The 15,231-nt window shown below is 42.6% G+C and overlaps 3 protein-coding genes across 6 annotated transcripts; 1 reads left to right on the top strand and 2 right to left on the bottom strand.

The window, feature by feature from the left end:
* Positions 1 to 383: 383 nt before the first annotated feature.
* Positions 384 to 7,246, bottom strand: LOC311254158 (WD repeat-containing protein 20-like). Its single transcript, XM_084384559.1, has 4 exons — positions 6,955 to 7,246; positions 4,693 to 4,875; positions 2,977 to 4,326; positions 384 to 1,528 (listed from the first exon to the last, which is right to left on the bottom strand). The coding sequence occupies exons 1-4, from the start codon at positions 7,216 to 7,218 to the stop codon at positions 1,475 to 1,477; spliced, it is 1,851 nt and encodes a 616-aa protein (XP_084240685.1). The 5' UTR covers positions 7,219 to 7,246; the 3' UTR covers positions 384 to 1,474.
* Positions 7,247 to 8,352: 1,106 nt separating this feature from the next.
* On the top strand, positions 8,353 to 10,602 carry LOC311254154 (uncharacterized protein). Of its 4 annotated transcripts, none has more exons than XM_084384555.1 (5): positions 8,353 to 8,541; positions 8,699 to 8,754; positions 8,894 to 8,965; positions 9,493 to 9,585; positions 9,670 to 10,602. In XM_084384555.1, the coding sequence occupies exons 1-5, from the start codon at positions 8,505 to 8,507 to the stop codon at positions 10,315 to 10,317; spliced, it is 906 nt and encodes a 301-aa protein (XP_084240681.1). In that variant the 5' UTR covers positions 8,353 to 8,504; the 3' UTR covers positions 10,318 to 10,602. The 4 variants fall into 4 exon arrangements, with proteins under 4 accessions (XP_084240681.1, XP_084240680.1, XP_084240679.1 ...); XM_084384554.1 differs by having other exon boundaries at positions 8,891 to 8,965; XM_084384553.1 differs by having other exon boundaries at positions 8,676 to 8,754.
* A 1,100-nt stretch (positions 10,603 to 11,702) lies between these two features.
* LOC311254155 (cytoplasmic dynein 1 heavy chain 1-like) lies at positions 11,703 to 15,157 on the bottom strand. The gene is made up of 7 exons (XM_084384556.1): positions 15,059 to 15,157; positions 13,700 to 13,908; positions 13,291 to 13,444; positions 12,988 to 13,130; positions 12,714 to 12,882; positions 12,306 to 12,430; positions 11,703 to 12,169 (listed from the first exon to the last, which is right to left on the bottom strand). Exons 1-7 carry the CDS (start codon positions 15,147 to 15,149, stop codon positions 12,041 to 12,043), a joined length of 1,020 nt encoding a protein of 339 aa, XP_084240682.1. The 5' UTR covers positions 15,150 to 15,157; the 3' UTR covers positions 11,703 to 12,040.
* Positions 15,158 to 15,231: the final 74 nt, after the last annotated feature.

Raw genomic sequence — 15,231 nt, 5'->3', positions numbered from 1 at the left:
GGAGATTGGAGCATCAGTGGAGCATTGGTGTTGTTCCACCACTAGCACTGGAGTTTCTTACTGAGGGAGGAGGAGGTTTTTTTTAGGCCCAGGACAGGAGGACCCAGCGAGGAATGATGAGTGCCACAGCCAGGTGAGCGGGCAACTAAACCGGGATCAACAGCCTCTCAGTGACCACAGCCAGACTGGGAATGTTTTTAACCTAAAAGTCTTAAATATTGCACCTTTAAGGAGTCTTGAGATTCAATAGTTGTCTATGAGAGTTCCATACTTGAAAGCTCCTGTCGTGCACTCTTTTGACACTGTAACCAATTTCAACACCAGAGGCATTACAAGTTTGTTATGAAAATACAGTGTGTGACACAAAAAAGAACAGAAAACGGTGTATTCAAGATTATTTTAATATTATTAATATGTATACTTTAGGCTTTAGAAATATAACTATCAATGACAAAACTTCCACTGGAGTAATGGTAGTTTGCTTAGGCCCCCATCAAATCAATTAATTACAATATACACATTATGATACAGAGCAGATTTGAATCTGAAATAATATTAAAATAAATGCTCAATAGATAAAGGTTTTAATAGTTTTTATCATTTTCTCCAACCTACTGTATTAGCCATCTGTGAGTTCTGAGCACACCCAAAAATGTAAAGCCATTTTCTTCTAATAAACTAATTTTAAGTGCAAACATTTTTTTTTTCTTTAAAAAGACTCTGATTGCAGCATCCAGCTTTATAGATTCAGATTTCAAGACTGAGGATGTTAAAGCCGAGTGCAACAAGGCAGTCCTCAACCCTCTTTTTTTTTTGTTCCATTAGAGTAGTTATAAAAACAAACAACAAAATAACTAACAAAATCAGTGCAAAGTCGAAATGGGGAGATTCTACTCAAGAAAAGACAGAAGTGGTGGGTGAATGTGGATGGATGCAAAATTTTCAGATGCTTACGCACTTGGTCATAAAAGGATAGTTCACCCAAGAGTCATATTTTAATCAGTAACCCTGAGCCGAGACCAGGCCACGCCATTTGGTAAAAAAAAACAAAAAACCCAGGGGGTTCACACAGATTATGAAAATTAAATGAACTATCCTTTTAATCTCAAGCCACAATTGTCTGGTTCGCATCTAACAAAGCCAAGCTTTTATTTCCAGAGGGGACAACAGTCTGATGAGATCTGACATGAAAGAAAGATTTTTAAAACTCTAAAATGTGTTAAAACTCCAGAGAACAGAACAATAGTACATCAGCGCAATAGTCCACCATTGCACCACACCTTCTCTTGCTTCATTCCTCCACTAGGTCAAGTGAGTGATAAACAAAAAAGAACAGAAAAGCCATTAACAAAATCGTAGGAGGGGATAGGGCAGGGAGGGGTATCAAAGAAAAGGAAAACTTGCAATGCTTGCAGGGTGAAGAGCAGCATCAGACTCTGGGTTGCAGGGTTCTTTAGCAGCAGAAATATTGTGGCTATACTACTGTTCCACTGGGAGAGCTGGCTTGGTTTTGGGATGACAATAAACCCTGGAAAAAGGAAAACAAGGAGATTTGCATTGGGAAAGTTCACAAACTGTAGCAAAAAATCAAGCAACAAATAGGATACTGTTGCAAATAGCAATGGCAGATAGCAACAAATTAGCCTCTGGCCGCTTCTTTCCATGCTACGGTCCGCTGCATTTAATTAAAAGCCTGCGCACAGCAGTCAGAGTGGAGTGTACAGTATGACACTAATTATGTCTTTGAGAGGTTTGCTTGATCAAGGCACTTCTAATGTTTTAACATGGAAAACTGGGGCTGCAAAATATCAACATTTTGTCTATAAAATGTCTAAAAATTGTCTCATCACAATTTCCCAGAGCCCAAAGTGACGTCTTCATTTGCTTCTTTAGTGCAACCAACAGTCCAAAACCCAACGACTCTTCATTTACTACAATAATGACAAAGAAAAGCAGCAAATCCTGACAGAAGCTGTAACCAGCCTTTTTTAACTTTTACATTTTAGCTTGAAAAATTACAAATGATTATCAAAACAGTTGCAGCTCTGGGGCGAACTTACTCAACTGTTTAGCTTTATATTGTTATTGCACTTTTGGCTAATACACACTGAATCTTCCACCATAAAAACTTCCAACTTGCACTTCCAAATCAAACTTTTGCTGTATAAAGTGGTTTGTATTCATCACATACATTTTCTCACTCCTCAATATCACAGCATCATTTGTGTCCTCATTTTACTGAAGAGACTAGAATTTTAGGGTACTTTTGCCTCCAGTGCTTGTTAATGTCTGGCTCTGACAAAAGTAAGAATGTGTCTAGACTCACTTGCCTTCAGACTGCCTGTTTGTTCCAGATCCGCTAACTATCATGTGCCTCGTTCTGGCAAAATCTCTCAAAACACACAGACAAAAGGGAAGTATACGAGGGCGTATACACACATTAAGCTGTAAGCATGTGAGAAACAGCAGAGACTCTTTGGGCATATACAGAGGCATTTGCATAAAAGCTGAAATGTGAGAGTGTATGCAGATGACTTCTTGGCTATGCTGCTATGCATTGTGGGATGATTATGATGAACCAATGAACACACTTCATATGGATTAACGTCTTATTTCCCCTCACAGGTCTACACAGGAAATCCTCCTTTTCAGAATGTATTATATAACCAGACTGGGATATTTTCATAGCATTGGTTATATTTGAAACTTAGGCATAATTGGTCTTTCATTGGAAAGCTGATGCGCATTAAACAAAGTCTGATATGTTCCTTGCCTGCCTGCAGAGAGAGACAATCTGACTATAAAAGCTAAAAAATGCTTTTCCAAATGTCCACAGTTTATTTTATGCTTCCAGTATATGTCTTGATTTTTACTTACAGCCCACCAACTGATTTTAGGACAGCTAAAGACTGACAGACATAACATTATTTATCACGTCAACTTTCCCCCACATTTCCTACATTAAAAAGAACTTACCACTTTGCCTGGCCTCGCCCATGTGCAAATAAATCCCTCCTGACAAGCAGTCACTAAACAGTCCTCTAAAAATATGAGTACAGTCAGTCTCTCGTGTGCTATCTTTTTACAGATGAGGGGCTCAAGGAGGGGCACATCCTCCATGCGCGGGCACAGCAGCGTGCCCAGAGTCTTAGCAGGGTCTGTTTTGGTTTTTGTCAGCAGGTTTAGCTTGTCGCTGCTCTTGCTGCTGATGTGGCCCATGCTGTGGTTGCGTTTGTGGTCCTTCTCATGGTGGCGTTCCTTCCGATCATGGAGTGACAGTGTGGCAAACTTACTCACGCCTGTAGCGATGGCGCTGTCCATAATACCACTGCCAATGCCGCCACCACCACTGCCAGCCTTGTTGGTGTTGTTTGCTGTTGTTGTGGTGGTGGTGCCGGCTGAATGGGGTAGGCTGTTGGAGCGTGGTAATGTAGTAGAGAGGGAGTTAATGCCAGGAGTATTGGCACCACTGTTGTTTCCGTTAGTAGTGTTACTAGAGGTGTTAGTGATTATTGTAGCACCTGCAGGGGGGCTGGTAGCATTCATCACGTTAGTGTGTGTTCGTGTCCGTGAGAGCGGAAGATGGGGAAAAAGGATGTCCTCAGTGAGATCCCATAGGCAAAGCTGAGTGTCCTGGCCCACTGAGCCAAACCGGTAAGTGACACTAACAGGCCGGCTGTCCGTGGAGTTGCGCTTGGAGAGCCGAGACTGCGTGCTGTTGGCCCGGTCCCGTCCAAAGTGGATCATCTGATCCTGGAAGTCCTCATCGCTGCCGCTGAACTCCATTGGGTCACTCTCTTCCACACTGGTGGTGTAGTGGTCAAATGCCACCACACTCACCCATGACTTGTGCCCGTGACCTCGGGCGATAACTCTGCAGTCCAAAAACGACCACACAGTCACTAGATCGTCCTCTCCACCTGCAACAATGTATTTCCCATCGGGGCTCCAGCACACACACAACAAGCCACCAAAGTAGCTCTTCATGGTGCCGTGAAGCTCAACTGCGTCAAAGTTGAAGACCCGTAGGAAGCCATCTTGGCTAACACAGGCTAGGAACTTCCCATCTGGAGAGAAGGCAAACTCATTCAGAGCCCCCTCGCCTACTGTCCATTTAAGGAGAGGGTTCCGCGTGGATTTACTCTTACAAGTGTGGACAGAGTAGTTCTCTCCCTGTTTTAGCAGCTGGTAGTGTGGCGCCGTGGTGCCACACGTATGCTCCACGTTGTACAGGTACATGTTCCCACTGGCATGAGAGACCAGAAACAGGCTCTCAGAGCCTGGCACCCATTTCACGCATGTTACTCTGGACTTGTCTATAAGTCTCTGGCAGGAGGAAAGGAAGGTTGAAGTTTGAGAGGCAGACAGGGGAGGAGAGAGAAGAGGAGGGAGGGGAGAGGAATAACAACAACGTTAGTTCAGTATCATCAGAAAATTCATTTTCTAATACATACAATACTTTTAAAGTCTTAAATCTTTGGCAATGTTATGTTTAAAGGCATTGGGTAGAGAGAACACATAAGGTAATATAAAGTACAGGAAAAGCTATGGGAAATCCTGTGAACACATTCAGATGCTTTACAGAATGGATATAAACAGTACTACTATGATCAATTCCTCTACTGACCAATACCAGCTACCTGAGGAACACAGAACTCTTAGTGATCCAACATCCGTCATTCATGGACCTACCTCTTCATTGAAGAGCTTGCTTGTTTCCTTCTTGATGGGGTCAATGAGCTGTACCTGTCCTGCTGAGAAACCCACCAGCAGGGACACACTCTCCGCTGTAGCTGTGAGGTGGTTGAAGTCATGGCAGGTGGGCTGCGTTCCCTTGTAGATGCGCTTGTCTATGGGCTTGCTCAGATCAGCAGCCTGAAGAGAAAAATACATGAACGCACATGGAGTGCAATAACCTTTTAAAATATCAAAAATAACTTTTTTTCTCCTTGTACTTCATTGCAAACACATTGAACTAGAGGAGCTGAAGGGTTGAATGTTAATGAATCACATTTATTATAAAGAAGACGCTCATCTGAAACACAAAATAGTTCTGCATGATCTTTACCAACACAACAAATAGCTGACAGTCGCCAAGATAAAATAAGGAGGAACTCGAGTATAGAGGTACGTCTTTTTGCTGCAGAAGGGTAGATGCTAGCAGTCTATGATGATGTCGAGCTTCTTTCTGAGGTCGGGGAAACAGCATTTTACTACTGCGAACAAAACACCCTAGGCATGTACTGTAGATAACCAGTGTAACTGTTCCATTTGTTAATGATTTACAGTTTACACTACTCATAGAATGGAAAATTCTCTGAGTGTAAGATGATGACTCAGTGGTTCCTCCATTACTGTTGGATGTGACACTGAGTGTTTCTGTCTCACCTCAGAGACACAAAATGTCAAACCAAGTCTTAAAAGTAGTTTAAATCAAGAGTCCAGTCCAAAACACAGTATCTATGCCTCACAACAGCATGCATGGTATTAAGCCAACAGTGTTGAAGAATACTTCAAGTGCGGTTGTGCTTGAGTTTTATGGATTTACACACAAGAAATAAGTCTTCAGAGCTGCTGGCTTTGTTTAATGCTGGCTGTGATACAAAGGACGGTCTAACTATTTTTGTTTTGAACCTGTAGCAAAGTAACTGCTCATGCAAATCATATCAGATACGTAAAATTGCCAATCTTTTTCAGCTGAGGGATGGGACAAATAATCAATAAGGTGATGTATTAAGAACATTTTCTGACATCTTACTTATTCTTGGTTGTCTTTATGCCATTAACTACAAACTCTTGATGTAGAAAATCATAAAACAGTCAAACACTCTGTCATAAATGTGGCATTAAGTGGTTTCAGCTGACACATCAGAGGTTGACAGGAATCAGCTGACTTCTAAGTTAAAGCAATGTGTCACAGCCTTGTGCCATAACATGTGCATGTCATGTGTGTCATCACTGCGATACAAAACAGCAATAGACTGGCTAAAGGCTGAACTACTAGAAACTAGAATAAATGTAGCATTAGGCAGAGCATCCATCAAGATACTCCTAAACTACATCAGGAGTTTGAGGGCAATGTATAGTGATAATAGTGAGTAATCATTTCATTCCTACTTCCAACTATTCAACTAGAAAAGCCTCACATATTTGTCAGAGCCAACTTTCACCATGACATTTTGCAGACTGAAACCACTTATTTGTTACTGACTTAACATAACGCAGAAATATAAGTATACTCTGCAGTGACTGAGCCTTTAAAAGATGATCCCCTTTAACTGCGGATGCTTTACCAGATATGCTCCATCATACATAGCACAAGTTAGCATTTCTCTACAAGCAGAGCAGTCAGCTAGTTTGATCAGCTCATCCACTCTGTCCAGACATATCCCCAAGCAATAAGCTGAGTGCCACGATATGAAAAGATGACGGCAGCAGTTAGCTTGTTAGCCAAATGACTGTCCATACACTCATATCTGCATCACTGTTGTTTGTGGACAGCTGTCAATCAAAAGGCGTCGACAGGTGTTATAGCTGTCAGCGTTTAACTGTCAGTGTCATCACAAACTACAACCACTACAGCAGCAATTTCGACCCTGACAACTTAAATAAAATGAAAAAGGTCAACTTTATCCTAGTGATCGTTATCCAACCTCACGAATGCCTCTAACCGGCCAAACGAACACAGAGTGACGGACTGGGGACGGAATTTAGCCCCTGGCCTCGGGGTAGCTACTGGCTTGCTAACGCTAGCTAGTTGCGTTGGCTAGCTAACTAGTAGGCTAGCTTCAAGCTAACTAGGTGTCAGCTAATTTCAAAGTCAAGCACCTGTCGGAGCTATTTAATACAGACAGCACAAGCCTGAAGCTCAGCAACAGCTCAGGCAGCAGTGATGTTTTTCTCAACATGAAGTATCGCGAATTTCCGCTGACATTAGCCGCGTTAGCATGCTACCTTTCTAACGCCTTTGTAGATGTAGAAGTAGAGCTCACGGCCCACATTGAAACAGATCCTGTCGCCGTTGCCCGACTGGTCGTTGACGTTCACGAAGGAGACCTTGACGGGGTTGGAGCCTTGCGAGTTGAAAGGCACCCTGTTAGGACGGCTGTATTCGGAGTGAGTGAGGAGTTTGTAGACGCCTTCCCGAGTGGTGAACTGAGTTTTAATTTCGTTCATCTCCTTCCCTCCTCCCTCCGCCGCCATCTTTGAAATTAACATTCATCCCTTTCCCCCCGGCCGGATCTTACGCACGGAGGGAAACGGGGATTCCGACTCTCTCGTTCCCCCCAATGGTTCACCGGGGAACTGGTGGAGGAGGAGAGATAGCAGCTATTTTAAAATAATAAATAATGATGAAGAATAATTTTAGAATAACTTTTAAACAATGCGGCAAGAGTATGGTGTGTTTAACGTTGGCGGTAAGTTATATACATGTTTAAAGGGGCACTATGTAACTTTACAAACTCAGGTCCCAGGACACTGTTTGAAGCAAGAAAGGTGGCAGGGTCCGCCACATGTAAAAACAAAAGGTCAAAACAATATGAATTTGTTTTGTCCTTTAAAGTCAGTTGTTTTTTCAGTCATGAAAACAGAAAGAGTTTGTTTATTTTATTTGTTTAGACTCTTCTTCCCCGAAAACTGCATAGTGCTCCTTTAAAGGAAGATTGTTTTTTTTATTCTTTTCTTTTTTAAATACTACAATATTTTATTAGCTGTGATTCGCTGGTGGTGTACAAATTACAAAATATTTACAAAATTCACAAATTAATTATACACAAACTGTTTAATCTTCACTCAGGACTCACATATGAACCAAAGAAAAGAAAATAAGACTTTCGTGCATCTTTAATAGGAGCAAGAACACTAAGACATAGATGATATCTGCAAATACAATTTTGAGCTTTCGGCTGGATTACCAAGTTAAGGGTTATGGGAATACTGATTGCTAGCAAGCAAAACGTGATGATAAGGGCCTTAAGGTGAGTCCTGCTTTATGGCCAATCTTGATATCTTTATATGTTTATTTTGATTTATTATGATTTGCTACCTTAACACAAGCAACTACAACACAACGAATAACAACACTGGCCATAGTACCACAGTCTCCACAATAATATGTGTTAGTCTTTTACCAGTGTGTCTAAATTAAAGAAACGTTTGACATTATTGGGAACTCATTAAATAATAAGACAGTTGACAAGATGGTCCTGGTGAATTTAAAAAGTACGACACGACATTCGGGTGTCGTGCGGAGGCAGTGAGAGCTTTATTTTGAAAAACAAAAATAATTCACCGGACGTATTATTTTGTAACAATTTCAAAATGAGCGAACTCAGGTGCTGTGAGCGCGTGTCCACGCTGCATGTCGCGTGTCGTTGCTCACCTGTGCTCACACTCAGAGGCAGCTGGTTCTCTGCAGGTTCACCAGACTGCACCACAAAGACATCCTGTCAGTGTTTCACTTCATCTCTGGTCCGTTTTAAAAGTTAGACCCGCCAAATGTCATGGCATACAGGAGGAGGCGGCAGCTCTCACTTCCAGGTATCAATACTTATCATTTTAAAATGTGCATTATTTGTTTTCTTGGACGTAGCATCCTCACACTGCATGGCTAATCATTTGAATTACCACACATCACTTTTAAAACAAAACTTGTGTGTATTTAATTTTGAAAGTGCACTACACTTCCTCCATTTAGACCACAGTGATGGACACAGACCCAACAACATGGACCAGCTTGCTTTAAAATACATGGTGAGATCACTTCCATCTCCATGCTTAGAGAGTGCTCCAGCCTCTTTATCAGAAGCACATGTGTTTGATGTGTGTGTTGCCTTGACATGAATGTGGACTGGAGTTTCCTCTGTTTTGTTTTTTGTATTTTTGTCAGGAGATGTGTAAAGTGGAGTCCAGCACAGATTCTGACTCTGAGATCAGTCCGAGGTGGTCAGACACCAGCACCATGGTATTTCTGAATGGGAACATCACACACACACACTGAGCACTAGTGACGATGTCAACCAATACAGCATACATTCAAAGTGGCTGAAGGTAGAGTTCCAATGATTAATCGATTGGTTGTCAACAATGAAATTAAAGGGGCAATATGTGAGAATTTTTGTTCCTGCTCTGAAGCGCCGAAGCAAAACGAGACATTTGCGGACGTCATCTTGGGCTTTTTTCACCATTTTCTGTCAACTTATAGACCAAAAAACTAATTGACAGAATAATCAACAATGAAAATAATCTTCAGTTGCATCCCTGTCTTAATTAAAGACTTTTAAAATGGCTTCAAAATGAGTTTCTATCCAAGAAATTAGGATGATTCTCCATGCCCATTACCACCACCGGACCTTCCCACACCCACAGTCTTTTCAGTAACATCATTAAGGTGTAGCACACTGGGATGGGCTCCAGCTTGTTCTTCAATCAATGAAATTAATTAATTGCCGTCTTGTTGATGTAAAACTAACTGAATTTCTTTTTGAGCAGGGATGTGTGAGCAGTGCACCAGAGAGTGAGACTTTCAGGCGGATATTGCCATTAACACACAAGCCAGCAGGAAGGCATGGCTGTTACTCTTTGGTAAGCTTTCTCCATTTTCTGCTGCAAAAGCATCCTGCTGTTTTGTGTGTTCATCAGTGAATGCGCATGTGCTCATGGTTGTAGTTCCTGGACCCGTACGATGGGAGCTCTGAGGATTCTGACAAGTCAGACGTCGACATGGGGCTCCCCAGCAGGCGAACAAGGCAGCAGGGAAGAGGTGGAGGAGGAGGAGGCTGTCGGTTCTCGGGCAGGAGCAGGAGACTCGTTCTTCATCACCCCGCCTCCCTCAGAGAAGTGGTGAAAAATGGGATGAGAGATCATGAAACGGAGCAGGAATGTCTTCTGGACGTCGAGATGAAATGCGGGAGTGACTCTGAGCTGTGGGTCTGCGAGCTTGACCTTCTGCCCTCTCACCATGACCAGGAGGGTTGTGGAGATCTTAAAGAGGAAATGGCCAATGATTCAACAACACACGCCCAAACTATGGATGTAGAACTTCACTGCCAATTTGATGATTCAGGCTTGCACGCTACAAGATCCTCCACGCCTCAAACAGCTGAAGCTTCAACCCCAGTGGACGGTAGTTCGTCCCAGAGGCTGGGTAGCTCCTCAGAGAGATCCCAGAGCCCCTGTCACCTCAGACCTCTTTACAAGAGGAAGCTGGGGTTCCCCGGGGTGGAAGTGGTGGAGCTGGTGCAAAGGAAGAGGCAGTGTGTGGTCAACATGGAGGAGGAGCAGGAGGGAGGGGAGTCAGCATCTGAACCATGTTAGACTCATTAAACCACTGACTGGAGTACTTCACTCATATTAAGTGTGTTAAATCACTTAAGGTAGAATGACATACTATAAATAGCTACTTGTAATGCACTTTGTTTGGTCATGTAAAGAGACTTGAGGATTTATTTTTCTACCTACATTGTGCTGATTGTTTCTTTAAGAAATTATTATTTTTGTTGGGAAAAGTACTCAATAACAGACGATGAAGAAACCGAAGCAATGAAGAAACTGTACATTTGCCCAGAGACCAATAAAAGAAAAACATCTTTCAAAAGGTAATTTAAGACACAGAATTTTTTTATTTTTTTTTATCCATATACACTAAATGAGTGTCTTTTGCTGTACTGGATAGTAATGAACACACCTACTGTAGTTCGAATGAAAAAGATGGAGCAACTGTAGCTCCACTGAATATCAGCAACAGGTGCCATTCCTGTGTAGCTGTGGCTTCACGTTTGGAGTAGTCTAGCTGGAAAATAAATCTTTCAAGTCAAAGTTCTTGCAGACTGCAGCACTGTAGGCTTCCTAATTGACTAACCACAGTCAATCTCCTTCAGTCTTGAAGATTATACAATTTCGATAGGTTCTCATCTGCAGCAAAAACATGAAACACTGTCTCATACCAGTATCCTTATTTCCATTTCTTAGAAATATTCTCACAAAAGTGTTGAAATATATTTTTATACCTTGCAGATTAGTCCAGTTTCATTTCCTTGAAACAATTGTTTTTTACTTTTCTCTTGCAAAACTACGACTGTCTCTCTCCAACCAGCAGGCAGTAATAATACACTGAAACTAAAACTAACATTTTTAAATGATTTTTTCTCAGCCTATTCTGATCCGTGAAGCCTTTATTATCTTTGCATAAAGGTTTGGATGATAAGCTGATTAAATGTTTTTTAAGAGGGTGGGCAGGAACTAACGTCCAACACTATGTGCACTTTGGATCTCAGGTTGAAGTTTCACCATGTCAGGGGTCAAATTATGATACGGGCTGAAACAGGAACGCCTCCTCATCAAGCAGAAAGTCACTGGGTGTGGGATTCCCCTCAGATGTTGACAAGTGACAAAAAAAAAACAGTGACAAAATGGGTTCAGACATTTCAACAAGGACAATCTTTCCATGTTTATGATGTCATGGATTTATCCTACAATTACCATATTTTATCTTGCCGGTGAATTTGTGATTTCAAAGTTGGTCTCTAGAAGTCTGGCAGACAGAAGTTAATTTCAGTGATTGACAGAGTACATAGACAGTAGTGACAATCAGAAATCTTCCATACTTTTTAAGTGTGAGGATCAGGTAATCAACTTCCTTTCTATTCTCATATCAGACTTAAAATTAAACATTTACCACACAAACACACTGAAGTCATTAATGCAGTTTTGTTAATTCCAATGGACTTTATTTCATCTAAAAACATACAGTTTCTTTCCTAAAAACATCCTTTACTTCCAGCTTTCCTTTCCCACATTTCATTTTCCCTTCCTTTAACATCTGACAACATCCTCTTTACCTTTTCAGACACTTTCCACAAACACTACAAATGGTTACATGTTCATTACTGCTCCAGGAATGTTCCCAACTATGTCTAATATTGGAATGCAACAGGCTACAAACTACTTTGTAAATGGTGATTAATAAGCAATGAATGGAAGTGATTATGTGTGGTTAAATAATCAAGACTCTCTGGTCTTCAGGAATGACTTGTTTCATCTACTCGGTGCACAGGACAGCAACTCCACGCTCGTAGAAGCTGTGTGGATCTTCCTTGGTGGCGATGTCAAAGTCGACAGTGAAGATGAGATCAGACCTGGTGAAGTTCAGGTACACGGGCAGAGTCACCTGCAACGAGACGAAAAACCAAACGTGATGAGTGGTTCAACATTTACCAAGGCAAAATCTGAATTTAACACCATTATTAGAATATTTTTCTAAATCGTTTGATTATTTGATAGGAAGGAGAATATCTTGTTCATACCGTGTGTCTCTTCTCAGCGTTGCTCTGCTTGATCCAGCGCAGCTGAGTGAGAGGCAGCTCAGTGGAGATGGAGGTGGACAGAGAAAGCTTGTTGTTTGCACAAGTAGCTCCCTGCAGTTTCAGACCTGGGAGAAAAAGGACATTTTGAACCCTTGAATTTTACAAATCTTTAGTGTACATATACGAAAAGTTATTTCAGTGACATTAACTGGACTGCATTTTCAAGAGTAGTGCAAGTATTTGCCAGAATCTATTGTTTCTTTTAGTTTTTAACGATTGTGAATCCCCAAGGGAGCAGACAAAAATGAAAACAGTCCAGCACAAACCACATATATCCCATTTCATGCGCCACAATATAACTTGTTACACAACTCTAGAGTACAACAGATGACGTGCTGCCTGTCTTACCTTTGATGCCGAAGCTGCAGGCATCCAGTGTGGCACCCTGGGCGGTGGTCACAGTGACCTCCAGACACAGCTCTTCCAGAGACCAGCTGTTGGCCTGGGCCACATACTGGCGGGTAGCGGTGATGTAAGCCTCTGGCACAAACAGGCTGCCGAGGCACACGTGGATGTTCTGGAGAGGGAGGAGAAAAGAAAAATACAAGTACTGTGAGTGGCTTGGGCAATGAAAACTCACAGTCTGACTGAGGCTGTACACAAACGGTTAACAAAACAGCACCTTCAGTTCCTTTGCACCCCCGCTGGCAGCTCCCTGGGAGATCTGCTGCAGCTGTTTGATTCTCTCACTGAAGTCTGCCACCCACTGGATCACAGTCATGGCGGCTGGAACTGTGTACCGACACCAGCTGCGAGGGAGGATGCCTGGGGAGAAAGAAAAACAGGTGTAAACCAGTTAATTCCTCAATGTACAAACTGTTCAATGACACCTGTTTGGTCAAGCCTGACAATGGGGAAGAGTGTAGTGATTTACCCGTATTCATTTAAACTTTTAAAATTAGAGAGTAAGAAAGTAAGATTCTACCTTTAACAAGGTCGCTGATGAGTGTGCGCAGGTAGTTGGTCTGCTTCTTCTTGCCCTCACACACTTGCACCACATCGGACAGATCCTGACGGACTTCCTGCAGCATCTTGCCACCCATCTTCACCTCACGCTCAAAGAACCGGAACAGTGGGTCCTGGTGTTTGTGTGTTTGGATAAACAAGACTTTAAATCAAATACAGATGTTTGGCAGATGCATCGATAACACAAAGAAGATAAAATATTTAAACCTTTGCTTTTGTTTCTTTTCATTTTACCTCTCATTACCCCTCACGAGTCAAGCAGAAAGATTTTCAACATTACATTGTAAAGCTTCTTGTAGACAACACAAAACACTTAAGTCCCCAAAGTTCTGCTTACCAACCACCTCTCCCCTTATTACTGCCATTACCTTGATGTTCTCCACTGTGCGTTTGAGTGGATTGACCATTTGGGGCATGAGCTGCAGCCAGTTGCAGGCAGTGGTGTGGAGGGTCCTCATCCAGGCCGGCTGGGCATCGGCTGTGGACGAAGCGCGCTCCTTCTTCTCCGTCTCATAGGCAAGGTCATCCTCATCCTCCAACATCTGCATTTTCAGCATCTTACCCATCATGTCAGTGCCTGCGCAGCCCGGCAGAGGGAGGGAGTGAGTGGGGGAGGGAGGTGGAAGACAAGGCCGTGGTGGGAGGTAGGAGGGAGAAGAAATTAATAGTGGAACAAAGAAACAAACAGCTTACCTTCAGGGTTTGTTAATGTAAGAAGAAAAAAAGGAGTTGCACTAGACAGACAAATAAATGAGGACTACACTGGGCAGGACGAAAGACATTCAAGGCTTCAGGCAACATTTCAATCAAATGTTACATTTTAAGTTCCCAGGAGGATAAATTAACCACATTCTTGACTGGATCTGTAAAAGAAATGAATATAACCAATGTAGGGGAACAGGGTTGATGGAGAAAACTGGTGGGAGTCAGGTGATTCAAGGGGTGGATGCTTCAGGAGCTGGGATTGTGGGAGTTTGGAGGAGGTGTGGAACTCAATTGGAAGAAAAAAATAAACAGGGAGGGAGGATGAGACTGAGGGGGTGGGGAGGTGTGTGGATGTTTTGAATCCTAAACTGAGGGTGGGTTGGGGGTAATAATTCAGCAAAGCGACATGATGGCTGTGAAATACAGCTGCTGGAGGGTGAGGACACACACACCCTTCTTTTGGCAGAACACCTTTTGAAGCAGGATGGCTAAAACTACACAGCTAAATGACTATGATATACAACACTGTGATAAGGAGCTACTTATGATGTCATAGAAAACTAACAGGTGAAGTGAAGATGAGAGATTAGCAGAGGGAGCATTTGTTCTTTCCCACCCCACACACACACACACACACACACACACACAACACACACACACACACACACACACACACACACACACACACACACACACACACACACACACACACACACACACACACACACACACACACACACACACACACACACACACACACACACACACACACACACACACACACACACACACACACACACTTCTGCCCAAAGCAGACACAAAAAATAAGATCTTGATCTCCCTCCACTGAGTCACCCTGTCAGGATAAACGTAAAGATGCTAGAACAGAGAGAAAGATGGTTAATGTGAAAACATGAAATCTGGGAGATGGACTGAGGAAGAAGAACCAGGATTTGTTGTGGTCCAGTGACTGTGACACAGCACCAGAGTATAGATGATCACGACGATCGACTTTGCCGTACCCTGAGTGGTGAGCAGGACCTTCTCGGCATTGCTGGGCAACCCGAGCCAAGATGGAGTCTGAGTGTCAGGAAGCATCTCTACCCAGTGCATGAACTCCTCACGCCTGTAACAAAGCAAAATCATGAATAATTTTTAACCAGTTTAGGTCATCAGCAAGATGTTCGTTCAGTAT

The sequence above is a fragment of the Pagrus pagrus genome (assembly GCF_965226575.1).
Source record: "Pagrus pagrus genome assembly, contig: HAP1_SCAFFOLD_489, whole genome shotgun sequence".
Lineage (NCBI taxonomy): Eukaryota > Metazoa > Chordata > Actinopteri > Spariformes > Sparidae > Pagrus > Pagrus pagrus.
This window is presented reverse-complemented; position numbering and strand designations above follow the sequence as displayed.